The sequence below is a fragment of the Silurus meridionalis genome, chromosome 15 (assembly GCF_014805685.1).
Source record: "Silurus meridionalis isolate SWU-2019-XX chromosome 15, ASM1480568v1, whole genome shotgun sequence".
Lineage (NCBI taxonomy): Eukaryota > Metazoa > Chordata > Actinopteri > Siluriformes > Siluridae > Silurus > Silurus meridionalis.
In genome coordinates, this window is record NC_060898.1 from 935,001 (window position 1) to 962,714 (window position 27,714).

General features: G+C 43.4%; 1 protein-coding gene across 1 annotated transcript in view; it reads right to left on the minus strand.

The window, feature by feature from the left end:
- nedd4l (NEDD4 like E3 ubiquitin protein ligase) overlaps positions 1-27,714 on the minus strand; it is a 40,251-nt gene that overhangs the window by 8,349 nt on the left and 4,188 nt on the right. Inside the window, exons 3-23 of the mRNA XM_046868572.1 lie at positions 24,118-24,199; positions 22,875-22,913; positions 22,611-22,664; positions 14,187-14,237; positions 13,706-13,756; positions 11,231-11,292; positions 10,629-10,731; positions 10,296-10,456; positions 9,880-10,015; positions 9,455-9,634; positions 9,155-9,232; positions 6,198-6,254; positions 5,815-5,856; positions 5,475-5,576; positions 5,153-5,302; positions 3,951-4,148; positions 2,698-2,775; positions 2,333-2,387; positions 1,287-1,345; positions 986-1,051; positions 613-842 (exon numbers count right to left, since the gene is read on the minus strand). Coding sequence (XP_046724528.1) covers positions 613-842; positions 986-1,051; positions 1,287-1,345; positions 2,333-2,387; positions 2,698-2,775; positions 3,951-4,148; positions 5,153-5,302; positions 5,475-5,576; positions 5,815-5,856; positions 6,198-6,254; positions 9,155-9,232; positions 9,455-9,634; positions 9,880-10,015; positions 10,296-10,456; positions 10,629-10,731; positions 11,231-11,292; positions 13,706-13,756; positions 14,187-14,237; positions 22,611-22,664; positions 22,875-22,913; positions 24,118-24,199 — 2,034 coding nt within the window. The remainder of the gene's footprint in view (positions 1-612; positions 843-985; positions 1,052-1,286; positions 1,346-2,332; positions 2,388-2,697; positions 2,776-3,950; positions 4,149-5,152; positions 5,303-5,474; positions 5,577-5,814; positions 5,857-6,197; positions 6,255-9,154; positions 9,233-9,454; positions 9,635-9,879; positions 10,016-10,295; positions 10,457-10,628; positions 10,732-11,230; positions 11,293-13,705; positions 13,757-14,186; positions 14,238-22,610; positions 22,665-22,874; positions 22,914-24,117; positions 24,200-27,714) is intronic.

Below are 27,714 nucleotides of genomic sequence, written 5' to 3' on the forward strand. Positions count from 1 at the left end.
ATTATTCTTCCTTCCTGTTTTATTCTTCCTGTGAATAAGTGATGAAACAGGTGTGTATAAATATAGCGCGGAGGAGAGAACGAGGGATATCCTGCAGCTGGTCCAGTGTCATTAAGACTAAACAGCAGCAGGAGAACAATAAATGAACAAATGGATGAACTGATGAATAGATGGATGAGTGGGTGACGGAACAAATGAATAAACTGTAGAATGAAGAAATAAACTGGTGGATAAATAAATAGATGGAAATGTGAATGAACTAATGGATGGATGAACAGATTAATGAATAGATGAACAGATAAATTGCTGAATAGAGGAATGAATTCATGGAAGAATACGAGAATGGATGGATGAACTGGATGAAGGATCTTAGTGGACAAATAAAGCAATGAATTAAGTGAAGAATGGAAAAAATATTGTATAACATTAAACAGACGAATGAATGGATAAATGGAAAGATGGATGAACAAATGGATGGATAAATGGATGAATGGTTGGATGAACAGATAGATGAATGGCATGGATGGTTGCATGAGTGAACAGGTGGATAAATGGATGAATGGATAGACAGATAAATGAATGAATGGATGGATGGATGACTTTGACACTCACGTTGCTGAGTACTCAAACAGCCCATAATAAGGGTTGAACATCTCCTTGGAGATAAGGAAGAACCACTCCCTGGCCACGCCCCCGTAATCGAGTCCTTTCTCAGACTCAAACTCGATCCAGAGGCGAGACTTCAAAACATCAGGCCTCTTCAGGGACATGATCCTCCTGTAGGATTCCTCAAATATACTGCCTCTGTGTAACTTCATCTCAAAACGGTTAGGAATGTCCGCCTGGGGAAACACACACACACACACACACACACACACACACACACACACACACAGTGTTGTAATATTTAGTTTTCAGCATAATGTGAGGGTTTTTCCTCAAACCCCTGGAGAACTGATATCTGTATCTTTGTGCTGCATCTCACCGGCTTCTTTAACTTCTTTCTGAAGTAATCGTACTTCTGTTTAAACTCTCGTGAGTACGGCACAGCCTGTGGAGGACACACACACACACACACACACACACACACACACACACACACACACACACACACACAGTGTGAGAGAGAGAGACAGAGAGAGAGAGAGAAATACAAACAAAGACAATCATGGGTAAAAAGAAAAACAGAATGAGAGTCCAAAAGACACAAAGAGAAACAAACAGGGGGAAATATAGAAGGATAGACAGATGGACAGATGGATAGAGAGATAGAGAGATATACAGACCGGTCCTGTGATAGCGGGACTCTGTAGTCGAGGATCCTCCCACTGCGTGTTCTTTGTGTCTAAATATTAAAAATAAAAAAACACTTTGTTTAGTATAACGTTTAAAATTACCACAGATTCCAGTTCCAGGGTTTTGGGTTCCAGTTTTTTTTTGGTTCCAGCAGGAAGTTCAGCCTGAACAGTTCTCTTCATGAGAAAAGGTTCCATCTGAGAACCTCTTTAAGTGATTAAGTGATAAAAAAAAAATAAATCAGTAAAGTTTTAGTGTGAAATCTGTAATCTTTTAATAAAAATAAATTATGGGGAAAAATTAACAGAAATAATAAAAGGTTTTAATGATGTACCTGTTACTCTGTGTGTGTGTGTGTGTGTGTGTGTGTGTGTGTGTGTGTGTGTGTGTGTGTACACAGGTGACACTGCAGTGTTGCAGAACAAACAGGTGTACAGTGACATGAGGGCTCAGATAACGCACTGCTGCAGGTCCAGAGCACCGAGAGGTGTGTGTGTGTGTGTGTGTGTGTGTGTGTGTGTGTGTGTGTGTGTGTGTGTTAATTTAGGAATCAAAAAAGAAAACAAAAACGTTTGCCAACAGCTGTAGATGAAGTGATGAGTAAATAAACTCTTGATTTCAGTACAAACAAAATTATTTTCTGCTTAATGAGTAAAAACTAGAGCAGAAAAAGGGGTGGAGCTTCACCCAAATCTTCGTGTTTAAAATCTCTTTTTATTCGTTTGGGGTTTTCAGAGAATCTTTTTGGGACAGAGTTTACATTTTGTGGCTTCTCAATAAAAAAAAAAAAAAAAAAAGGTTATTTTTTAATTTTTTTATATAAAAATTATATTAAAGTAATTTTGAAAGTTTCATCAGTTGTTTTGTAATAAATGAGAAATTGTAATTGTTGGCAGCAGCATAAAAGGAATAAAGCAGTTCAGAGCAGAACAATTTACTCCGCTTCATCACACACACACACACACACACACACACACACACACACAGTTTATGATCAGTGTTAAGTGTCTCAGTGTAAAGGAAAGAGTGATCTTACTGTGGTCGATGTAAAATGTTCTACCATCTGCATGGACTCGCTCCTCCCACCCCGGCTAGAGAGAGAGAGAGAGAGAGAGAGTGAGAGAGAGAGAGAGAGAGAGAGAGAGAGAGAGAGAGAGAGAGAGAGAGAGAGGAAATAGATGCTTATATACACATCTCTATATATAAATGAAAATTGTAAATTCATCTCAATTTTATTTTGTTTTAAAATCAAAACCTATTTGTTAGTGCCTATACGTATCACTAATTCTTCTCTATGTTTTTTTTTTTAGGAAGACAAAACAAAGAAGGTGAGACGGTTAAGTGAGTGTGCAGTGGTGTATTCTGGGTAATGTAGTTCACTGGTTGTTTTTTTGTACTCACAGGAAGTGGGCCGAGGTCACCGGGGTCAAGCGCTCCTTTAACCCGCATGTGAACTGGATACTTTAACCTTGGGTCCTCCTGGGAGGGGGTAGTAAGTGAAAGAGAGAGAGAGAGAGAGAGAGAGAGAGATGGAGAAAGAGATTAGCTCAGTCTTTTTACTCTCATTAAACAGAAGTCTATTCACTCTCGATTCCCATAATGCACTGCTTTATCTCTAAACAGAAGAGTGCTTGTGTGTGTGTGTGTGTGTGTGTGTGTGTGTTTATACGTGTATGTGTGTGCAGGAGTCTCACACACTGTACAATAAGGCTAGCAAATCCAAATTAGAAAAAATACACACACACACACACACACACACACACACACACACACACACACCCCAACACCAACACACCCCAGGTGGCGCACTGGGACCGTCTCTGACTGAACTGCTTTGTGTGTGTGAGAGAGAGAGAAAAACATGCAGGTTTCTCCATCTGTACAATAACCAGCAAGAAAGTGAGAGATGTCATAAGAGATTACATCATCACAATCCTGCAGCTCAACACACACACACACAAACCCACACATACAAACAAACACACGTCATACAGTGATTCAAAACAAACACTGACAATGCAAAGCAACACACACACACACACACACTCACACACACACCGTACTACAGCAGGAGGAAATAAACACCTATTTGATTTTTGTTGGTGTGTGTGTTGATATGAGTGTTGGTGTGTGTGTCCTGATGTGTGTGTGTGTGTGTGTGTGTGTGTGTGTGTGTGTGTGTGTGTGTGCGCGCTTTCGGCAGATCAGCTGGAAACTGCGTTCTCGCTCCACATCACCTGCTGAACAACCTTCTGAGTAACGGAAAAAACCCACCAACAATATGAGGGCATTCCAAGTAACACACTTTAACACACACACACACACACACACACACACACACACACACACACACACACACACACACACACACTTTAAGCAATAAAAAAAGCAGCACGGTATGTGAAGACTATGTGAGATGGCGGGGAAGTGGGCGGAGCTACAGATGGTTCCAGATTTACATGTGATGGTTGTGTATAAGTGTCAGGGTGGAAGTTACGTAAAGTCTAAAGAAACACTATTTTATACAGAGCTCCACTATCTGATTACATAACCATCTGTGAGGGTTCTCTTGTATGTATGTGTGTGTGTGTGTGTGTGTGTGTGTGTGTGTGTGTGTGTGTGTGTGTGTGTGGGAGGGGGGGGAAGTATCTCACCCATGTGGTTGTTCTGCTGTTGTGGTCGATGAAAAACGGCCGTCCGTTCGGGGCGATCCTCATCTCCCACCCTGGGGGCAGGAAGCTCTGTGTGACCTTGTGTTGAGCTTTGGGCGAGCTGTAGGGCGAGGGCTGGGGTGACTGCGGGTTCGAGAGCGTGTCTTTCGGGACCCGAGGAAGCGGCGTGCTATTGGCTCCCTGCAAACAGGAAGCAGAAATCATCAGCTGCGTGTCCCTGAAACGCTGGAATACAGAACATGGTCAGGTGGTTTCGCCCCGCCCACTTAGCATTGCTCTGCCTCCTGTTATAAACTAGGAATCCTGGACTAGAAACATCAGGGTCGACATGTCACTGTGTGATATGTGTGTGTGTGTGTGGTGTGTGAAACGAAAAATGAACTAAGCATGCAGATTGAGAAGGAAAGTGGAGAAATCCCGGTGGATCCTGGCACACGCTCGCGCTGACGCTGAGGAACAGGTTTCACACAGTGGCTGGTAAAAACCTTCTGCCAAGAAGAAGAGGAAAAAAAACCTGTACACATGCTGACTAGTGTGCAAACACACACACACACACACACACACACACACACACACACTGTGCATGATGATGAATCAAACCTGATATGCATAACAGCTGCGACACACACTTCATCACACAGAGCAACACGCGATTTCATAATCGCGCCCGAGGTCACGAACACAACACACACACACACACACACGCACGGTATAACTGTGTAAAACACAGGTGAATATGTTTTGTTTCTTAGGATGGACTTGGTGTATGTGTGTGTGTGTGTGTGTGTGTGTGTGTGTGTGTGTGTGTTTAGCGCTCCTGCTCAGGTGTCGGAGAGATAACAACACAGAAATCTGCTGCAATGTAAAAAAAATAAATAAATCGTTGGAAATGTGGTTAAAGGTCTGAGAGGGACGGAGCAGAAAAACAGAAAGGATGAGGATTAAATTATCGCTGTGGATCAAACACGAGGAAAAAAAAGTTTACAGCTTAATTTAATAATCATTACAACAACAACAACAACAACAATAATAATAATAGGAGAGATGAGTGGAGAGAGGAATGACCAGATGAAGAAATAGATGGAAAGAGGGATGATCAGACGAGATGGATGGAGAGAGGGATGATTAGATGGAAAGATAGATGATCAGGTAGAGAGATGGATGGAGAGAGGGATGAGTCTCACCTCTGGAGGCGTGGACAGGGTGACGGTCGGAGAACTAAGGCTACGAGGTCGGCGCATTTGGGGTTCACTGAGGTGGCCGCTGGATGAAGGTGTGGTTGCTACAGCGCCTCCTACAGCTCCTGCAGGGGAACTCACTCCATCTTCAGTGTGCTGAGAGAGGAAGAGGAAGAGGGGGTTTAAACACACACACACACAAACTCCTTCACGCTTTATCACATACGCTAACACAACATACTGACAACAAGTACACACAATACACAGTCAGAGAGAGAGAGAGAGAGAGAGAGACAGAACAGATAGAAAGACAGACGGTGTGCTGTACCTGGAGAATAGGGCGTGTCCACGTCGTGCTGCGATTGTTATGATTGACGTAATACGTCCGGCCCTTAGTGTCTTTTCTTTCTTCCCAACCTGAGGGCAAGGACTGAAGCGCACACACACACACACACACACACACACACACACACACACACGTAAACAAATGAAATAAACATTCAGTTTAAACCATGCTGGAGGTTCAGGAGCCACTGAAGCTGATCAGTCACAGATGGAATCAGGAGGATGTGATGAGCTGATCGCACACACACACACACACACACACACACACACACACACACACACACACACACACCCCCACCCCACCCCACACCACCCAGTGTTACAGAGTCATAGTGAGTATAAGCAGCGGAGAGTGAAGGTGATTGGTTTAGATACCGGAGTGCAACTTTTAAATAAAAACCCCTGAATCTGCGTCTCAAAGCCCCACACACACACACACACACACACACAGACACACAGACACACAGACACACAGACACAGTGAAAAATCCATAGCAACAACCAAAAACACACATGAGAATGGGGTGTAATAGTAAAAGAATCCCCAGTACACACACAAACACACAGACCACAAAACCCGACCAAACACAAAATAACAGTTTCATTAACGTTCTTAATAAAGAAACAAACAAAACAAAAAAGATTAAAGTGTGTGACAGCATGAGGAGGAAGAGGAGGAGGAGGAGGAGAAAGAGTGTATTACCATGGGCTGCTCTAGGCCTGTGACTGTTTGGGCTCGGGTTCGTCTGGACTGCGACGTCTGCTGACACATAACAGCTTAGTTACACGACATCATGGGTAAGTAGGGGTGTGTGTGTGTGTGTGTGTGTGTGTGTGTGTGTGTGTGTGTGTGTGTGTGTGTGTGTGTGTGTGTGTGTTCAGCAAGCATGATTAGGAAATTGTTTTCTGAATTTAAGGGGGTGGTGGAGGTGATTTTGAGGATCAGTGTTTAAATTTAAAGGGGCGGTGGAGGTAATTATGGGGTCAGGAGTGAATTTAAAGGGGTGGTGGATCAGACAGGGAGAGATTGAATTACAGATTGGATGAGAGATTGGATTGGATTGGAGATTGGAGCAGAGTCTGGAGCAGAGATTTAATGAGAGATGGGATTGGAGATTAAAGTAGAGATTGGATGAGAGATTGGATTGGATTGGAGATTGGAGCAGAGATTGGATGAGAGATTGGATTGGAGATTAGAGCAGAGATTGGATGAGAGATTGGATTGGAGGGAGTGTGTGCTGAAGCTGGAAGCAACAGGACGATGGTGATGGGAAAGTTAATGTGCGTTACAACACTATTACATCATACACACAGTGCTCAGAAACGTGCACACACACACACACACACACACACTCTGTCTCCTGTTGATGATGTCACTTCCTGTCTTTGCAGCAACAAAGCACCAAAATGGTGCATTTTTCTCAATGAACCCTTATTCACAGTATCAGCAAACGTGCCCCCACACACAGCTCAGCTCAGCTCAGCTCAGCTCAGCTCAGCGAGAAAAAAGCGAGCAGGAGAAGAAGAAGCAAAAGTGAAAGAGAAAGAAGAAAGATGAAAGGGTGAAAAAAGCCTAGAGAGAAAGATGATCATGATCAGGACGACTTTCCCCGACACCTTCAGGAGCCGATCAGCTCAGGGTGATTACTGAATTCACCGAGAAACTTCACAAGTCCCTAAAAACTGCTGATCCACCCGAAGTTCATCAGACACAGGGTCCTGCTCTCACACAAGCCCACTGCATTTCTCTATAAACTTCATTAGAGGGGAATTATCCTCATAAACACAACACTTCACATCCCTGCTGCCACTGCTGGGCCCCTGAGCAGGGCCCTTAACCCTCACCTGTTCAGCGGAATTCAGCAGATAAAAGTCTCTGAGGTTAAAGGGCTTCTGCCAAATGTTTAATTTGATGTTCAGAACTTTAAAAACTCCATCCTGCAGTAAATCTCATCTTACCTGCTGCCACTGGGGAACATATTTACAATCCGAGCCTCTGAAAAGATGAGCAGTATGAACTTCTCCTAACATGAGGACTGAGGGTATTCCCGGTAATTCCCAACACGATTCCGAGCAGCAGATGAAGCCGAGCGTTCAGTGAACTGGAGGAGAAACATCACTCGCTCCACCTCAAACACGCTGAAGTGTGAGCGCAAGCACTGACTCATCCAGGCGAGTCGCGGCACTTCCACTCCTCCTTCAGAGTCGTATTAGTTTCTACACTCCCTCAATACCTCCTTCCTTCGCTCCCTCATTCACTCACCCCAAAACAAACAAAGAAAAAAAACAAAACCTCCCAGCTACATAATTCACACATAAACTCACTCAGGCCACGCCCACTGCAGCGACGTGGAGATGTTCTGCTCCTCCGAACAAAAACAGAAAGGGAAAATATGAAACCGGTCAGGAGGCCTGATAGACGACATCTCACCTCACATCGAAAGGAGAACAATAATGAAGAACTATTTCTAGCCATAACTTTTAGAAAACACCTTCATCAGGAAAACGAATGCAGAAAGCAGAAGATCACGTGGCAGCAAATACATCAGCGTTCACTACAATATTTATATCTACAGATTACAAAAAACATAAAAACACAGAATTTCTTGTTAATGTAAAGAAAAAAAGAAAAAAAAAAAACCGCACATTTTGAACGTACGCAGGATTAGAGAGAAAAAAAACACCAGGTCAGCAGGGGGCAGTAGTCAACACACACACACACACACACACACACACACACACACACACACACGTATCTAAAAATATAAAACTGTTTTCAGGTGACATTCAGGACGTAATTTTGTACATTTGCGTGCGATGCGAAAGCGCAGCTGTTACAGACGCGTAAACAAACACTTCAAACAAATACATAAACTCCACCCATTTATTCTCTACAGGACCCAGGAGAAGTGTGTGTGTGTGTGTGTGTGTGTGTGTGTGTGTGTGTGTGTGTGTGTGTGTTGTGATGTAAACATGTTTACTGTTAACATTCAGCTAATGCAGAGCTACTAGAGAAAGACATGCCCCCTAGGGGTGGAGCATATATTTAAATATCGTAACACAAGTAACGAATTGGTTATTCAGCAAAAAAAATAAAAATAAAAAATAAAAAAACACAACACACCGATTCTTTGTATTACTATTCATTCCTAGAGGAACACTTCAGCCGGTCAGTGTTAAAAGTAATGGCACCACAAAAAGTTCAGGGAAAACAAAACCAAAAAAAAAACCCATCTCACATTGAGTTCTACAAATGCCGTCCTGCATTCTTCTGATCGCACCTCGAGAACCACTTTCACACAATGGCAGGAGGTAATTACACAAATACCAGAATAAACACTTTCAATGACACACACACACACACACACACACACACACACACACACACACACACGGATTCCAGCCATGTCATGAGGAAGAGCAGGAAAAGTGACACTCAACATGTGCTTCAGGTTTAACAGCATTGTATTACTAAGAGTTAATAAAAGACAGAATGAGATAGATAGATAGATAGATAGATAGATAGATAGATAGATAGATAGATAGATAGATAGATAGATAGATAGATAGATAGATAGAGAAAGAAGTGGGTGGTGAAAGAACTGCAATGTATAAGGAGGAGTGGAAGAAAGAAATGAGGCGTAATGAAGGAACGAGGCGTACCATAGGAGAGGGAGTCTGAGCCTGATCACTCACTCCATCAGTCATACTGGAGGAACGCAGCCTGGAGGACAGAAGAGACTGAGAGAGAGAGAGAGAGAGGGGTGGCATCAATCTATCAGCTCTGACCATCATATCATTCCCACAACCTTTCTAATAAACATATCATCCCAACATCCATCCAGCTATTCATCTATCACACCATCTATTTATTAATTTATCTATCCATCTCTTCACTTACCCAACCATATTCATCCATCCATCAATCAATCATTTAATCCATCCATCTATCTACTCTCTCACCCCGGTATTGTTAGCTCCGCCTATTTCTCCGTTGGCGTTAGGAGTGAGTGAGAGCCTCATGCTGATCTCCTCTGAGAACTCTGGAGTGCTGAACTGATGAATGGGTGTGGCAGTGGAGGCGGGGCCAGCCACAGCCTCACTCATCCCCGAGAAATCCTCTTCAGTGATTGGGTCCCAGGACTGGGAGGGGAGGGGCTAATTAAAAATTACCCAATAACAAAAGGTTTGGTTTTTATATATATTTTATCAGTAGAACCGTAAAATAATAACAGAGATAAAATAATAAAGAAAATAATTAAAATAAATAAAGAACTATTTAAACAAACGTGCAACATTTCAAAATATGTATGAAAATAAAACCAGAAAGAAAACTGCTGCTGAAGAAATGATTTATAAATAAGAGTTAAGCAAAAGTCAAGGCTCACATCGTCGAGCTCTCGGAGGTCGAGATGTTCGTTCTCCAGGTCCTCGCTGATGTGGCGTCTGGAGCGAAACACGCGGTGAGCTTCCTGGTTGATCTGACGAAGTTGATTATCGTTTTCCGTCTCTGACACCACGTCACTGACAGGCAGAGAGGAAATGACATCACAAATCAGTAGCATTTTTTTCTGAATCTTAAACTGGTGAAGGAGTGTTTCGGATTGTATGGGATTATAAATCAGAGGAGTGCAAGTGTCCAGAAACTAAAAGTGGGTGGGGCCAGATATGAGAAGCAAAGTGGCACCATGATGACCAATAAGTAGAAGTGACAGGGGCGTGTCTATTTCAAGTGTCAACCTGTAAACTCTGCAAATCCACAGAACTTCTCTGTTTGTGTGTGTGTGTGTGTGCGTACACATACACCGTACTGGGTCTTTTCCATTGTGTGGTTCGGTTGTTGTGATTAACAAAATACGTCCGGCCGAGATTATCGACTTTCTCCTCCCAACCTGCCGGCAACGGAGGAAGAACCTGCTGAGAACGACGAGAACCACTGTGCTCCACTGAGTCCACCTCCCAGCCCTGAGAGAGAGAGAGAGAGAGAGAGAGAGAGAGAGAGAGAGAGATAATCAGTGTTGAAGGAACGAAAAAAAAGAGAGACATAGGGCAGAAAAACAAAGACAGAAAGAGTGAAAGCAAAAGAGAAATAGAGAACGAGAAAGAGAAAAGAGAGAGAGAAAGAGAGAGAGCTCACCTCAGCCTCCTCCCTCATCTCACCGCTCTCCTCCTCCTGAGCACCGTTCTTCGGCAGGTACGCCATCTTCAGCCTCAGATAACCTTTCACCCTCGACTTATGACTGCACGCCCACACACACACACACACACACACACACACACACACACACACAACAGGCAGAAGATCCTGATTAAATCAGACCCTGACTAACAGCTAATAAAACGCCATCAAATGGAGATGTTTGTTGAACATTTAAAGAAGAAGAAGAAAAAATTATATTTCTAAACAAATAAATAAATGAAGCAAATAATTAAAAGCAAACAAATAAACAAACCAATAAACAAACGCTAATACTGTATATGGATGGTTCTTTAAGTTCTTTATATGAACAGGTTAGAGGTGAGAGAGGACACGAAATATTAGAGAATAAATATTACAATGGTGTGAAATTCATAACACCATAAAGGAATTGTTTTAAAATCCATAGCGAGCAGTTTCGTCTTCAATGTTTTGCCCCTACAGCGGTTTTGTAGCTTCCTTCCCTTTGTGTTTACAGGAAAAGCCTATATGCTACCGTCACTCTTTAGCTACATCCAGACTGGCGGAAGAAAAACACTGACCTTCTTGGCCTGAGGAGGAAGTCTTTAAACGTGTAGGGCCGCTCCATCGCTGGATCTTCTGTCTGAGAGCCAACAAACAAAAACAAAGTAAAATAAATAAGAAAAGCAACAGGCGGCTCGATCACACTGTGAAGCTGTAAACATCTGAGCAAGTGTGTGTGTGTGTGTGTGTGTGTGTGTGTGTGTGTGTGTGTGAGTAATTAGGGAGGAGAGAAAAAAAACCCGAGAGAACAGCGACTAAGGGGCTGAACACCATGGACAACTTCCAGAGCCCTGCTTACGTAATCAACATCTCCTGTTACATATTCCATGCAGGCCACAGGTTGTAGCTCTACTGAACACCAGCTGTTATTAGTGGCTCCACAAGAATCACTGGCATCATCAGCAAATCTGCCCGAGCCTGAGAACGTACGTAAACATGAAAAAGGAAAAAAAAATAATAAAGGACGGATTTCAGAAGCTGAGGTTCAGGAAGCTCTGAGTAACCCGTCAGCAGAAAACATCTGATCAGCACTTAAAGTCAGCCGTTCCTCATTAGTCCCACATTTTCCGACACTTTCCTGGAGATTGAACTCGAGACTGTGGAAAACTCAGAGCAGAAAACTCAGCGTTAGGAATCGGCTACGTGTCTGAGGAGCCGCTCTCATCCGCTTCAGAAATTCCTGGATTTCCTTCACAGATCGTATCGGAACAGGCAGAGACATAAGCAGCCAGTTTCCAACTGTTCCACTGTACGGCTTTCTCTTCCCGTGGTAACGATTCTGTCTGAGGAGAACTGCTCATACCCAGGACTCCAAATAATCACCTGTAAAAACTCAGCAAACTTCAGCAAAGATCCAGGATGATCCTTAAAACTAGTTTTATTCACGTCTAAGTTAGTTATTAGTTATAATAGAGGATCCAGGATCTGCTTTAGCTCAGATCAGGAGATCAGTCCAGGCCTGGCTCAAGGCTGACTTTAGTACAGGTCCAGGGTTAGTCCTGGACTGGCTGTAATACTGATCCAGAGTTAGTCGAGAACTAGCCTTAATACTGGTCCAGGTCTAGGTTTTTAAGCCTATTAAAAATACAAGGTCCATTAGTCCACATCCATAGCCATCGCATTTATTTTAAGACTTTTTTAAAACCCACAGACACACTGATTAAAACCCAAAATAACATCAGTCAGGTTCTAAACCCCCGACCCGTACTAAACCATTTCTCAGGTCAGAAAGTGGTTGTAAAGGAGAGGAAGTGAGTAGGTCAGGTGACGTGGGAGAGGGAGTGTGTAAAACACGCTTCGGCTTGTAATTATACAGAACGTTTGTCTCGGACTGAGCTGAAACACCACAGCTGCAGCCGCTACCACTGAAGTTGAGTAATGAGTGATGACAGACGCTGAGATTCATGGCTTGTATTTGATAACGTTAGTCACACGACTCACTTTACACAAACATCCTGTACAGTATTTTACTGCAAAACACCTATCCAATGTTTCATAGCTTTTAGCGCATCGGAGAAGAGAAAAGAGAAATTCTTCTTAAAGAAAACCCCTGTGACCAGTCAGATATCACCCAACACCAGCTCCCAGTTATCCAATAATCAATCAGGTAGCAGTTCTTACCAAACCAATACTGTACAACCAATCAGACTTCACCCCCATATCACTACAGCCAATCCGACCCCAATATCACTACAGCCAATCAGACCTCAGTCCCCCCTAATATCACTACAGCCAATCAGACCTCAGTCCCCGATATCACTACAGCCAATCAGACCGCAGTCCCCACCCCCATATCACTACAGCCAATCAGACCTCAGTCCCCGATATCACTATAGCCAATGAGACCTCAGTCCCCACCCCCATATCACTACAGCCAATCAGACCTCAGTCCCCGATATCACTACAGCCAATCAGACCTCAGTCCCCCCCCAATATCACTACAGCCAATCAGACCTCAGTCCCCCCCCAATATCACTACAGCTAATCAGACCTCAGTCCCCCCCCAATATCACTACAGCCAATCAGACCTCAGTCCCCCAAGTTACTCAAACTGAGTAACTGGAGGAAGTTTAGAAAGTGGAGGACATGGAGAATGCTGGAACACTGGAGATTGTTGAGGAAGTGGAGAATGTTGAGGGAGTGAGGGAAGTGGAGAAGGATTTCACTTCCTTCTAAACAGGAAACTGTGAGGTTCATATCTTAAAATCTAATCGTGTTCACAAAATTATTCAAATGAAAAAGCTTTATTTTGCCCAGCTTGACTGAAGTGTGTGTGTGTGTGTGTGTGTGTTTACTACAGCATGTTGTTGAGGTTTGTGTTTGGTGGAAGAGCGACGCTCTCCTACATACCGATCTGCATGTTTACATTTCAAACACAACCCCCCTGTTTCCATTCCCTACAGGGAGAGGGGCTTCAGCAGGTCAGTGCTTTCAGAACACATCCATGAGGGCATTCCAAGTAACACACACACACACTTATACAAAGAACTTACCGGCAAGCAATTCAGTGGCACATCCACCTGTCCCAGGAAATCATCTCGTGTCTGTGTGAAAGAGAAGAAGAAAAGAATAAGGCTGAGAACTTTAGCAGGGAACACAATACAACACACACACACACACACACACACACACACACACACACACACACACACACACACACACACACACACACACAAAACCCCAATGAGAGAAAAATAAAAATAAATAGAGAACAAGAAAAGAGGAAGGAGAGAGATTGAATCAGTGACAGAGAGAGAGAGAGAGAGAGAGAGAGAGAGAGAGAGAGAGAGAGAGAGAGACCCAGTGTATGATTACTCCTGCGAGGACGTGGGGTGTAAAAGGACAGAGGGCAGAGGTTTAGTAGGTCAGAGGTCATGTGTGGATCACCGCGTGAAGCCTCAGTTTGCTCGATTACTTCCTGAAAACCAGACAGTGCATGTAATGTACACTAGCTCCGCCCACACACTCCTTTACCTGGCCGGAGTGGAAAAGTCCGTTCTTGTGTCGATCAGAACCAGTGTGAGCCTGCATGTGGAATAAACTGATTTATTACAATAACACACACACACACACACACACACACACACACACACACACACACACAGTGAAGTGGAGCTTTAAATGTTCTCTATCTGGTAGCAGGTTTCACTATAATTCATCATTGATGCTCTTGTACGACGGTGTCATCTTCAGGAAGAGGGTGAAGTCCACAGGAGGAGATCATGTGGTCTGTTCTCCGGCCATCATCACGCACGAGTTGCAGAACGGTTCCGTCATTTTTGGAGGTCAAGCTCATTTCTTCTTCCTGATCTCTCGTCATCTTCCGGTGATGTTCTTCCTCTTTTGTAATACGTGCGGCGCTCGAAACACTTTAAACGACTCGTCACAGCATCGGCACATGTGGCAGATGTGCGCAGTTGCACGCAGAATTCCACATTTGCTTTTGGTTCTAACTTGGTAATGCACGTCGTCTGAACAGCACCAGTTACACCATTAGTTTCGAAACTTTTTCATAACACCTCGCAGCTGTGGTATCAGAGTTCCCTGTCGCCCCCTATTGGTAAGTTTTTCTAACAATGGCGTATGCGTTTGATCTCAAAATTCTACAGCAAAAAAACTGTTCTAGTTGTCAAATCATCATGCATTTGCAGGGACAACAAATCGAAGGGACAAGAATCGTTTAAAAAATAAAAAATAAAAATTCAGACAACAATGACTCCTCGGTCCATGGACTTCAACACAGCAACTCAGTGTGAGATCTTAAACATCTACAGTGTAAACAATTAAAAAGAAGGAAAGAAGGCGATTTTAACTTGCAACATGTAATAATAATGAAATTATATATATATATATATATATATATATATATATATATATATATATATATATATATATATATATATATATATATATATATATTTTAGGAGTGTAACAGTACACAAAATTCACGGTTCGGATTCATTTTTTTTTGGGATATAAAACAGAGCCCATAACGCCTGCGATACCGATTCTTTAGTGTTTTATGTGTGCACAAAACAAATGGTATTTCCGGTCTGCGTTCGGTACAAATCCGTGTACCGTTAGACTCCTAATAAATAACCTTCTGATCAGCAACCCAGAGTCTTAACCACTGAGCTACAGAACCACGTCACAAGAAGTTCTCTAATCTAATCTAATCTAATCTAATCTAATCTCCGTACACGGCATTTGGAAAGTGAGCTTCTTAGTATCAACCTTCATCCGTTGACCTTCGACCTTCTGTGAGACCTTTTTCCCTTCTGTAACGGACTTTGATCTGGAGTTCGTCAGGAAATATGCGACATACAGCCCACTTTCCGGCTGTTCAGTGACATTTAAATGAAAGTCCAGAGTGATGATGAGAACACAGAGCCTCTGTACGGCTGTAAAGAACGACCTTCAGTCTCTGCAGAGAGACAGAGAGAGAGATGAAGTGAATCACTCTGTGCAGAGCTGTGAGATAACGCTGAGATCATCCACACAGTTATTCCTTTAGTTTCAGCAGTTTTCTGAAGACCCTTCTCACAATTCCTGCCAGAAAACCTGATGATTCAGCGTTCTCGTTAAGTGAACACCAAAGCGTCAGTAAATCATAGAACATCAAAACGGGAAAGTCCCTCAGAAAGGGTTTTCCCACAAATCACCGTGGTAACGTACCAGACGACAGGAAGTAATCGGGAAAGCTGTAGAGTTAACGAGGATAATTACGGTGATAGAACCAGATATAGAACTGGGTTTAACTTAAACAACAGCTCAATCTTTCATTTATATCAAAACAATTCCCCTCATGCAGCTACAGTCGTAAATCCCATAAAACTTTCAGAACTTTTTGGACGCAATCCGAGTTTTATTTTATTCTCTATATTTATTTGTTCTCTGAAAGAATATGAGCTTTAAATCATTTTAGATTTCAACAGCAGACATCGTCTCAAAGCAGCTTCCGCGTCATTAAATAGTTCCTGAACGTTTATCCCGAGTGAGCGAGCCAGTGGCCACAGCAGCATTAAAAACTCCCGAGAAGAAACCTTGAGCATCGAAGGAAACACACGTCTTTATCTGAGGGACACTGAATGTTCGCTCATTATAGCTCCATGATTGCTGAGGGCATTAGCTGATCACTGATGGACACTTAAAGGAAATCGCTGAAGAGAAAATGATGTTTTCTGAGCAGCAGCTGCAGCAGTAATAATAATAATAATAATAATAATAACAACAGTAGGAACAGTAACAGTTATAAAGTATAGCAGAAGTGGTATTACAGTTAGAGAGTGATAATGACTAGTATAATATTAGTAATAGTGGTTTAGTAGTAATCGTAGCAGCAGGATCAGTAACAGTAGGAATAGTTGAGTGAGTTAATGGAAGTGATAAAAGGAATAATAGTTGCAGTAGCACAGCTACTAAATAAATAGTTCTACTGGTAGTAGTAGTAGTAATAGTATTGATAGTTAAAGAAGTAGCAATATTACCTGAACTAGTATTAGCACTATTAACAGTGGGTAGATAAGTGGAATGATAGCACTAGTTTAATAGAAACAGTAGTAATAATAGTATTAATTGCAGTATTAATGATTACAGCAGCAGTAAAAGTCGGAGGAGTAGCGATAATAATAAAAGTAGCAGCAGCACTAGTAGTTATAACAGTATTAATAGATGTAATATTACCAGGTAATAATAGCAGTATTGATAGTTGAATAGCAGTAGCAATATTACTCGAATGTGTACTGACTGTAGTAGCAGTAATAACGTAATGAGAATAAATCAAATAAGACGTAATGATGACACGCATTTGAAGCAGCAGAACTCATTATAGTAGCAACAGTAATTGTAGCAGCAGTATTTAGTAGTTGCAATAATAATAATTGATGTTAGTAATTAGTTAGCAGAAGCAGCATGAGTAGTTGTGTTGGACTTGATGTTGGACTTCTGATCAGAGGGTCATGGGTTCAAATCCTGGCACCACCAAGCTACTGGGTCCCTGAGCAAGGCCTTTAAACTTTATAATCCCAGCTGTATGGCCTATATAGCAGTGTAGCAATAGCTGTGCCAGTAATAGTAATAATAGCATTAGTATTAGCCGCAGTAGTAATATTCATCTTTCTGTTATGAGCTGTTCCTTCCCTGCTTTGTCAGCTTCCCCCCCTCCCCGAAATCTTCCTTTCTCTGTGAAGTTCAGTCTGGAAGCGTTCGGTCACCAGGGACACGTACCCTCCATTCCTTTCCTACTAAGACTAATACTTCAGACGAACCTGAGAGTCCCAGCAGAACGTCGTCCAAAAATCTGGCAAGTTCCTGCAGTTTAGCTGATTCAGGTAGGAGAAGCCAAAGCAGGATCCCACAACCCTTCAGTTCTCCACACGAATCATTCAGTGCTTTCCCTGCAGATCAGGAGTTCAGTGGGCTCCAAATGGGTCTATTCCGATTTCACTCCGTTTACAGTAAACCAGGTTACACAACTGATTAAGATGTTCACTTCTGTGGAAGGAGTCTCCAGTGTCAGCGCTTTGTATCGGACGTAAAACTGTAACTTTAATGCATGATAACAAACAAACTTGTTTTACACGTAACGGATAAAAAGTGCCATGTGTCCGTCCTTTAACGAATCAAACATGTAGAACAGAAACTCATGACATCACCGCATCATTGATTTTATTCCAACAAGCAAACACACAGCACTCTACACTTTACTCCACGAAGACCTCGCCCTGACTTTCGAACCGACACCTGTAGTCAGTGAGAACTCCGCCGAGGAAACAGGATCGTTCTGGATATTTGATTCAGCTGACACAAACTACACAGGAACTCCAGGACTCCTCACTTCCAGTAACGTCTTTTTCTCCTCACAGGAAAAACAACGCTGCCATAAAACACACTGAAGGTTGCGACACCGACCAACAAAAATGTCAAACTCTTAACTGAAGCCCAGAAGTTCAGTGAGGAACACGGTAGTCTGAAATCCAGCGCGGTTTGGCGCTGAGACTTCGCCACAGCTTTGAGGTTAGAGTAAGTGTTTTAACACCTGGAGAGAAAAAAGGAGCATTGTCTAGACTTTCAGAACTATTTTACAAACATCTCTGGTGGTGATAATCGCAGGTCTTTATGGGCATTTTAGCTGTAACTGTATCCTAGACCTTAATGACTACGGAGCAGCTGAGGTGTACGGTGACCCAAGTCAAGGGAGAAGAGCTGATCTGAAAACCCAACAACAGCACTTGATGCAGGTCTAAAGATAGAACAGACTGCTCTTAAAACGATGAGGGGGGAAAAGCCAAGCTGAAGAGAGCTTCTGGGCAGCAGGGATATCTGTCAGCGCTCGTTTCAGCAACTTTACTCCCACCATCCCAACCCCCCTCTCATTTCTTTACATTCAAATATAAAAACAAAGCCACTGGTAAAGATTTCTCTGGCTGAGGTTGAGAAAAAGAGAGTGTGGTTAAGCTTTTCTCCTGCCTTTCCAATTTTCTTTCTCTTTCCTACTTCCCAGAAAGACCTTCCCCCTCCCCATCAGACATTCTCAAACTTCCAGACTTCATCTCCTCTGCTTTTCTCATTTGCCGTCCACTTATTAACTACGAAGATGCTGAATTTCTGACGACGTGCCACATTCCCGGTTCAGACACACACAAAAAGTGCACAGAACTTGAGGTCAAACTGGTGTGGTTCCAACAAATCACTAAACAAACAAACGACACAAAACCCGCGTACAAAAACAAGGCGAAATCCGAGCGCTAATTACCTCTGGGCCGTTCCACGTAGGTCCTTTTCCAAAGCTAATATCCTGTGAACAGTTAGATCTGTTGTTGCCTCCTTGGCTAAAATATATCTTGAACTTGGCCTGCCGGGGATCCTGTCCTTTCCTGATCTTAAAGGTGCAGCTTTGAGCTCCATCTTCATTGACTTCACTTTCAGGGATTGGGGCATGAAGGTTAGGCATGGATCCAGGGCGTGATGGGACTTGTCTGGGTTGTGAAGGCTGCGAGGTGCTCCTCTCGAGCCGGATTCGAGGGTATTGTACTCCTCGTCCACTTTTACACCCGAGATCGGCTGCATCTCTCTGGCCGCTTGAAGTCATGGTTTTCCCTCCGTCCTGCTGAAGCTGGACGATGAGTCTCCGAGGGCCAGGATTCCCGTCTGCGGCTGGCTGGACAGACCAACTGCAGGCACCGTTTTGTTCCTCCTGGCTGTAAGGAACTATCCTGAACTGCTGGAGATCAGATCCGTTAGAGGCGTTTTGCTGGATACAAAACCTTCCGATGCTGATTCCCGGAGAACCTCCGTTCCCGATTCTCAAATTAGAGTGTCCGTTCTGAAACTCATACGGCCTGACGCAGAAAACTCGCCTCTTGGGCTGGGCAGCATCCATTCCGACATTAGTCTGATCTACAACCGGAGTTGCTGGACTTTCTCTCCTGCGGTAAAACGCAGACTGAGAGGACCACCAGCCCTCTGCGGGCTCGCTGTAAGCCGGAGCTGGATCCTGGGGGTATTCTGGAGGCGAATCCATAGACTGTAGGTCTTCCTGAGGCGTTGAGGAGCGCTGGAGAGAGATCTGCATAGTCGAGCTCTTGGTAGGCCTTGGCAGCTCATTCTGGCTCTGGAGCTGCGGAATAAACATGGAGGAGCTTCGTTTCAAGAAAGCGCCAGAAACAGGGGGATCTTCTTCAAGCAGTGGGTAATCTGGACGCGTTTGGCGAAGCGTGGCTCCAGCTCCGGGGACATTCGTATGCACATACTGGCCTTCATCTTCAAATTCCTGTAATTCGGGTGCCGTGTTGCTGCGGTTGGAGCCGAAATAAAAACGCAACCGGCGAGACATTCTCGTGTCTCCTCTGGTTCGTTTGTTCCTGGATTCTCCTGCCCACCGTTTAAAATGTCTCTGATCAGTTCTCTGCTCTCTCACTCTCTCTCTCTCTCACACCCACACACTTTCCCCTCTTGCGTTTCGCCTTCCCTCTCTCACTGGGAGACAGAGAAAAAGCAGGAGCACATAGTAACAAGAGAAGCTCTGCCTGAGATCTGCAGGGTTCAGACCACAAACTCACAACCAGACTGAGTGTAAGCCAGAGGGGAGGGATGTAAAGCCGGGGGGAGAGGGGAGGGAAACAAATCGACCCACTACCATTTGGCAGACTGTTAGAGCTGCACCTCAATGGTGACATGCAGCAGAAATATCCAGAGTGACAAGCAGCATTCCAGGAGTGATTGGATAAGGAAGCCTGGCACTCAGCAAAGCTGAGGTGAGGGTAGGGTGGCCTTGGTCACGTGCCTCAAAAAAAAAAAAAAAAAAGCCACACACACAGACTTCCCGTCCCCTCTTAAACACCACCACCACCACCGAGCCGACAGATCCAACCAGCCTTCTGTCAGCTGCCACTGGTCTGTCAGGATGAAGCCGGCCCCCAGGAGAGAGACGGGAAAAAGAGAGAGAGAACATGAAGGAGACAGAGAGAGGGAGAAAGATAGAGAGATCACAGCTAAGACAGGAAACACTCTCCACAAACTCGTAAATCTCCTTATGTAAGAACACGAAGAGAAGCCAAAAGGGAATCAGGAGCTATTTACAAAGCCTTCAAAGAAATCGGCTTCCTCTTTAAAAACTAACTCATTAACAGAAGAACCAAAGCGTGCATGATGCTTCAGACCAAAAACAACAAACTGTTTTAAAACATTTCTGGATTTTCCCCAAAGTCCAATTATTCGCGAAATGTTCGGTGAAAGAGTTTGAAGTTTGAATGTAGCTCAGTGCCTTCAGTTTTGCAATGAAGATGTGAGAAGAACACTGTTAATAATCAAGAGAAGCTCGATTTTAGCCTCCAGTTTATCGTAATGCCTAATGTACAACCCCAAATCCAAAGAAGTTGGGACGCTGTGTAAATAAACACACACTGTTTTATTGTGAATAGAATATGGATTTATGAGATGCAAATCGTTGCAAAAAAAAAAAACACACATGGGGAGACCATAAAAACAGAGGAAACCAGTTGCTGAAGTTTTGGGAGAGGAATGTTGTCCCATGTGTGTCTGATACAGAATTCTGACTGCTTAACAGTTCTGGGTTTCCTTTGTTGTGTTTTTCATTTCATGATGCAGCAAAAGTTTTTAAATGGTGACTAGATTAGACTGCAGTTCAGCACCAGGACTCTCCTACTATAAAGTCGTGCTTTTGTAATAGGTGCAGTAAGCAGTTATCATTGCCCTGCTGAAATAAATATATATTTATAAGATCTTCCCAGAAAGAGACGTTTTCTGGATAGAAACATTTGTTGCTCTAATATCTGTATATAGTGTTGAGCATTGATAGATTTAAAGCACTTTTGTACGTCGCTCTGGATAAGGGCGTCTGCTAAATGCCGCAAATGTAAATGTAAATGTAGAGCCTGTGTATCATTATGGGTATCGTATATCACACAGATCGTTCAGTGATGCGTATTGTACATATCGAACGCTACATTACGTGTGTCAGTGGTAAAAAATGATGTGTGAAGAAGCAAGTTGCTTTTTTTTTAGCCTGAACCGAATCTCACACAACACAGCCTGAAATCCTGAGAATATCAAGAACATGAAGCTCAAAAGAAACATGAGGACACAAAATAGAAAAAAAAGACAGGAGAGGAACAAAAAACTGCATTTACACACAGAGAGAGAGAGAGAGAGAGAGAGAGAGAGAGAGAGAGAGAGAGAGAGTCTCCTTCTCAGACATATAAGGGCATCACACAGAGCCTGAAGTGTCTTACACTGACACAGTGCCAAGAGCACGCGCAAACACACACACACACACACACACACACACACACACTTAAAATCTGTACTTAAGCATCGTGTAGCAATCTCACACATGAACAGGTATGTGTACACACACACACACACACACACACACACACACACACACCCACACACACAGAGCAATACATTATATGCGAATGTGCCCCCCCACCACACAGAGATGTTTAGACTTGCTGCATTTCCAGCCCTCAGGTTGTGAGCAGCTTCCTGTGTTACATATACTCTTCATTTTATTGCTAAGAATCTCTACGAGCACACACACACACACACACACACACACACACACACACACACACACACACACACACACACACACACACACACACACACAGCAGGAACACTAGGGGGTGCTAATCGCTCACTGTTAGCAGGCTAATGTTTCATCCTAAAGGTTTCCATTTACACCTGCAACACAGAAAGAGCATGTGGAGAAGGTTCTTCCTCACTGAGGCCTCATAAACACCTCACGGTTCTAACTGAACACTGCTAATGAAGAGGAAGCAGAGGAGAGATGCTCGGGTGATGAAGAGCCTTGAGAAATAGTCTCACACTGACATCACGACGAAGTGTGTGAGATAAGAAGAAAAAGTTTCTCACCAGTCTGTTCTCATCAAACACCTCGAAGAGGAGCCTGTGGTTCTGAGGACACACCTGGGAAATACACACACAAGTTCAGACAAAAACACAAGTGTTGTAAGACAAGTTCAGACACAATGCTGTAATAATAAAATAAAAAGATGATGATGAGCAGCGGAAGAAAAAGCAGACGCTCATGCATGACGCAAGGTTTCGGGTAAAATTTCACTCTGAAAGAAATAAAAAGTGTGAAAGGGGAAAAAGGAAAAAAAAAAAAATCCTTACTCTGAAATAAAACTCCTCGTTCCATTTCGGGTTCAGAGTCTGAAAAAGAAGAACAGACACGATGTTGATTTAAACACTAGAACACAATAGAGAGCGAGAGAGCAAGAGAGAGAGAGAGAGAGAGAGAGAGAGAGAGAGAGAGAGAGAGAGAGAGAGAGAGAAAGACAGAGCGAGACAGAGAGAGACAGAGAGAGAGAAACAGACAGACAGGTGTAAACAGCCCCTGTATCTCTGTACAAGACGAAGATAATGAGTTTATTTGTAATAAAGTATAAATGTTTCATTTATGTTTTTCCTTTTCGGCTGTCATAGTTACACTTCCTGTTTGCTCCTCAGTTCACACACTGCTCTGTAGGGGGCAGCAGTGAGCGAGAGGTGCAGGAAAAACACTGAGGGGAGTGTGAAAAAAACTCGGATTCATCAGGGTTCTGTCTTACAATCACTGTGGACATGCACCAATAATAAAAAACAACAACATGCATGTGCACACACACACACACACACACACACACACACACACACACACACACGGGACGCTGTGGCGTGTAAATAAAATAAACTGTGTTTGCTTTAATACCAAATGCTCTTCTGTTGCTCTCTCTCTCTCTCTCTCTCTCACACACACCCACCCACACACACACACTTTCCAGTTCCAGACAAGTGGAAAGAAATTTGCAGAACCTTTTTTTTAAAGAATATCTGGTTTCCAATCATATGTACATTCAAAACAGTTCAGCAGTGGAGTGTGTGTGTGTCTGTGTGTGTGTGTGTGAGAGAGAAAGAGCCCCCTGTTGGTCTGTTTAAAGTCAGCTCGGACACCATCCAGAGTCGACACCCGGAACCCAATCAGTGTGTTTTGGGGGCGGGGCTTATAATCATTTACTTTCTGGGAGTCACCATGTTTGTTTTGTTTGTTTCGTCAAACAAACATCTCAAACAAAACAAATTAAAAAGAATGCAAGAGTGAACGCTCGTGTTTTTGGTTCTGTTACAGCAGCGAACCTGAACCATGAGGAGGAGGAGGATGAAGAGGAGAAACAAGGATGATTTATAGCTTTTAAACCACACATACATACACACACACACACACACACACACACACACACACACACACACACACACACACACACACACACTCCAGTTCCAGACAAGTGGAAAGAAATTTGCACCCTGAAGGAACCATGGGGGGAAACCTGGAGGAACCCCTGAGGAACCTGTGAGCGTGTTATCAAGTAAACGTTACCTTTTTGATGGTTTTGGTCTGGACTAAGGCGAGCTCGCGGTTTTCATCAGCCACATACAGAGAGAGCTTCACGTAAGGATCACTGTGAGGAGAGAGGGAGAGAGAGAGATGTAGAGAAAGACAGACAGACAGAGAGAGAGAGAGAGAGAGAGAGAGAGAGAGAGAGAGAGAGAAAGATGTACAGAGAGAGAGAGAGAGAGAGAGAGAGAGAGAGAGATGGAGAGATCAAGAGAGAGAGAGAGAGAGAGAGAGAGAGGCAAATTAGAGTGTGTATTGAACATGTGTGTAGTTCTATTAGTGTGTATTCAGTGTATGCATATAAATACACAGTGTGTAACTATTGTGTGTGTGTGTGTGTGTGTGTGTGAGTAATGTCCTGCTCTGGATGCTCCTGAGTGAATAATTGCAGGTCATTGAGATGGTAATTAGTTTTAATAGTAGTTTATAGTTAGTTGGGGTTTCCTGATTAAAGCTGCTGCTGCACTCGTCTTCCTCTAATCCTCCTTTTCTCTTCTCTCACTTTCTCTCAGAACAACACCATGAGTACAATTACTCTCCAGAACCAAAAGAACCCCACAGGACCGGGTCAGAAACAGGAAGTAGTAATGGGTTACAAAGAAGAAGAACATGGTGATGTTGGAGAAGATGGAGATGTTGGAGAAGATGGTGAGGATGGAGAAGATGGTGAGGATGGAGAAGATGGTGATGATGGAGAAGATGGAGATGTTGGAGAAGATGGTGAGGATGGAGAAGATGGTGAGGATGGAGAAGATGGTGAGGATGGAGAAGATGGTGAGGATGGAGAAGAGCTGTGCTAGTTAGGCGAATGGGTTTGACCAGAGCTAGCATCCAAACTCGTTAGACTGATCGTTAGCATGAATGCTAAACAGTTGCAGTGAAAACATCTGTACAGGGAGTCGTGATTATTGAACACGTCTGTACTTTAAACACCAGCTCAGGGTCTGGAATCACGTGGACCAGCTGTAGATCAGATGCACACGTTTTCAGGAGACAACAATGTTTTTTTGGGATCTTGTGTTAAGGAACAAACAAAGAAATAATAAATTGAATAAATGAAAGTATTTGAGGATTGAAAACTGAACTCGTTCCTCGTTCCTGAAGGAAATCGATCAGGAAACTGTCTGATTGTGAGCCGCAACATTTTACTTTTCATCTCTCCTCCTGATTACCATGGAGACGGTCTCTTTAGGGATCGGTGTTTGTTTGGCATTTTCTTAGAGTGCAGGAGCCTCGTCTGGCCTCGTCTCTCTCTCTCTCTCTCTCTCTCTCTCTCTCTCTCTCTCTCTCTCTCTCTCACACACACACACACACACACACACACACACACACACACACACACACACACACACACACACAGGCAGTGTTATTCACTCCTGTCTCAGAGTGCTCCTCTCTGTGCTGCTCGTTTTCACTCGTTAGCTGCCTGAGCCAATTATGAGCCTCTGATTTGGACTGAAATTCTGTCTGGTTTTCTGTTTCCTGTTTATGTTGCAGTTTCTGTTAATAATTTTAATTCAATTCTTATTTATTCGTTAATTGTTTTGTTCTGTTTTTAATAATTGGATAATTTGGGTAACAAGTATCCATGCTCAATTACATTTTCTGATCACTTATGGATACTGGGTGAAGCCATGTACCAAATTCAAATCATCTGGATGTAAACATCAGGACCTAAAAGCAGAAATTCAGATTTATCGTCTCATGGTCCAGTTTCGAGCTCAAGCCAATAACACTCTTGCTATCCAGAGGGGTCTGTATATACATGTGCACCACAGGGCCACAAGTCTTCCACAGGCCCAGAGCTCTTCCACAGGCCCAGAGCTCTTCCACAGGCCTGGAGCTCTTCCACAAGGCCACAGGTCTACCACAGGCCCAGAGATGATCACAGAACCTGTGCATGTTTTGAGAACCAGCCCACATTTCTGTGCTTTAAAACCAGACGTTACATAATCAGATGTAGGTGTTCTCTCATGTACCACATAAAAATAACAACCACTACAGTTGGAGGCAAACAACAAAACCGACTCATCAGAGAATGTCTTCATCTGAGGAAATAAACCACTTGATGGTGTGCAGTTACAGTAGAAAGTACAGTTCTTTAATTCTGGGGTCTGGGTTTAGATCTGGATTTCTGTTTATTTTTTCTTCTTGCATCAAATTAAAGTGTTTGCAGAAGCAGCCAGAGGACGTTAGCACCGTACAGCCTCACCGTACGTTCCTCCATCTACGCCTCGGCTTCCTCCGCATACGCTTTGGCTTCCTCCATCTACGCCTCGGCTTCCTCCACATACGCTTTGGCTTCCTCCATCTACGCCTCGGCTTCCTCCACATACGCTTTGGCTTCCTCCACCACATTTATCTTTCAGCTGTAGAATCTCAGTGCAGTGTTGTTCTGCTCGCATTACTCCTCATACATTATTCAGCATGAACAGTGAGGACATGCAGGTCAATGAAGACACTGTAAAAGCTCTCACCTAAACCTATAAAACTATAAGAACCCTTGACAAAAAAGTTACTAATTCAGCATAAGGAGGCAAAATAACTCCATTTACAATCATAAAATCTCCACAATAACACTGACAGTCACTTCGGCCGCTTTCTGTTACAGACCCCATTAAAGAAAGAAAAACGTTTGGTGACCCCTGTTTTAAATGAACAGATTGTCAGTCTCGCAGCTTCGTTGGTTTTGCATATCGTAGAAAGGTATTGTGATATGATCTCTCTGTCGTATCGTTCGCGCCCTAGTGAGAACATCCTGAACGACTGGGTTCGGTTTATTCATTTTAAAACGATTCATTTGGGCTCAGTATTAAAGCAGACGTCTCTGTAAATATTGTCCTCGAGTCTCCAGCATGTGAAATACGTGAAGGCTTAAACTTGCTCCCGTGCCCTCAGGGATTTATGACCGCGAGGTGGTTTAGTAATTAACCCTGATTTGCGCACGTTGAGGTCTTTCACAACCCTGCCGGTGTTCTCTAACATGGCGGCGTCTGGGCTGGACTTTGCCCTCACGAATATTTATCTCCAAATCTTCACACCTGAGTCCTGCGTGGTTCTTTTCGCTCTGAGGTCAGACTGTATTAAAAAGCACTGTACTGAAGACAAAAACCTCCAAAACCACTCAGGTCCGGTTGCCAGCGGCAACAACGATGGATCATGATAACTAGGTTTGTTTTATCCATTTATAGATACACTTAATGATGTAGAACGTCCATGAGTTTCAAAGCTCTGGCACTGGAGACTCCTTCCATAAAGAGCGGGGCGGCCCGTGCACTAGTCCTGCGAACCAAATGTTGCTACAGAAACTATAACACCATAACGCATCAGGACGAGCGCGTAAATACAAACATTTCTGAATTAATCAACAGCTTCTGACCAATCAGGATCTGGAATCCAGCAGAACAGTTTCTAACGTAGTTGTGTATACTTTGACCTTTCCCAGAGGACACAAACAGGAAGTGGATGATTTCCCCAGCATGCCTACAGGGTCCTGACTGAGTTAATTTCTAATCCAAGACGTGTGTGTGTGTGTGTGTGTGTGTGGTTACCTGGCACACACACACACACCAATACCTC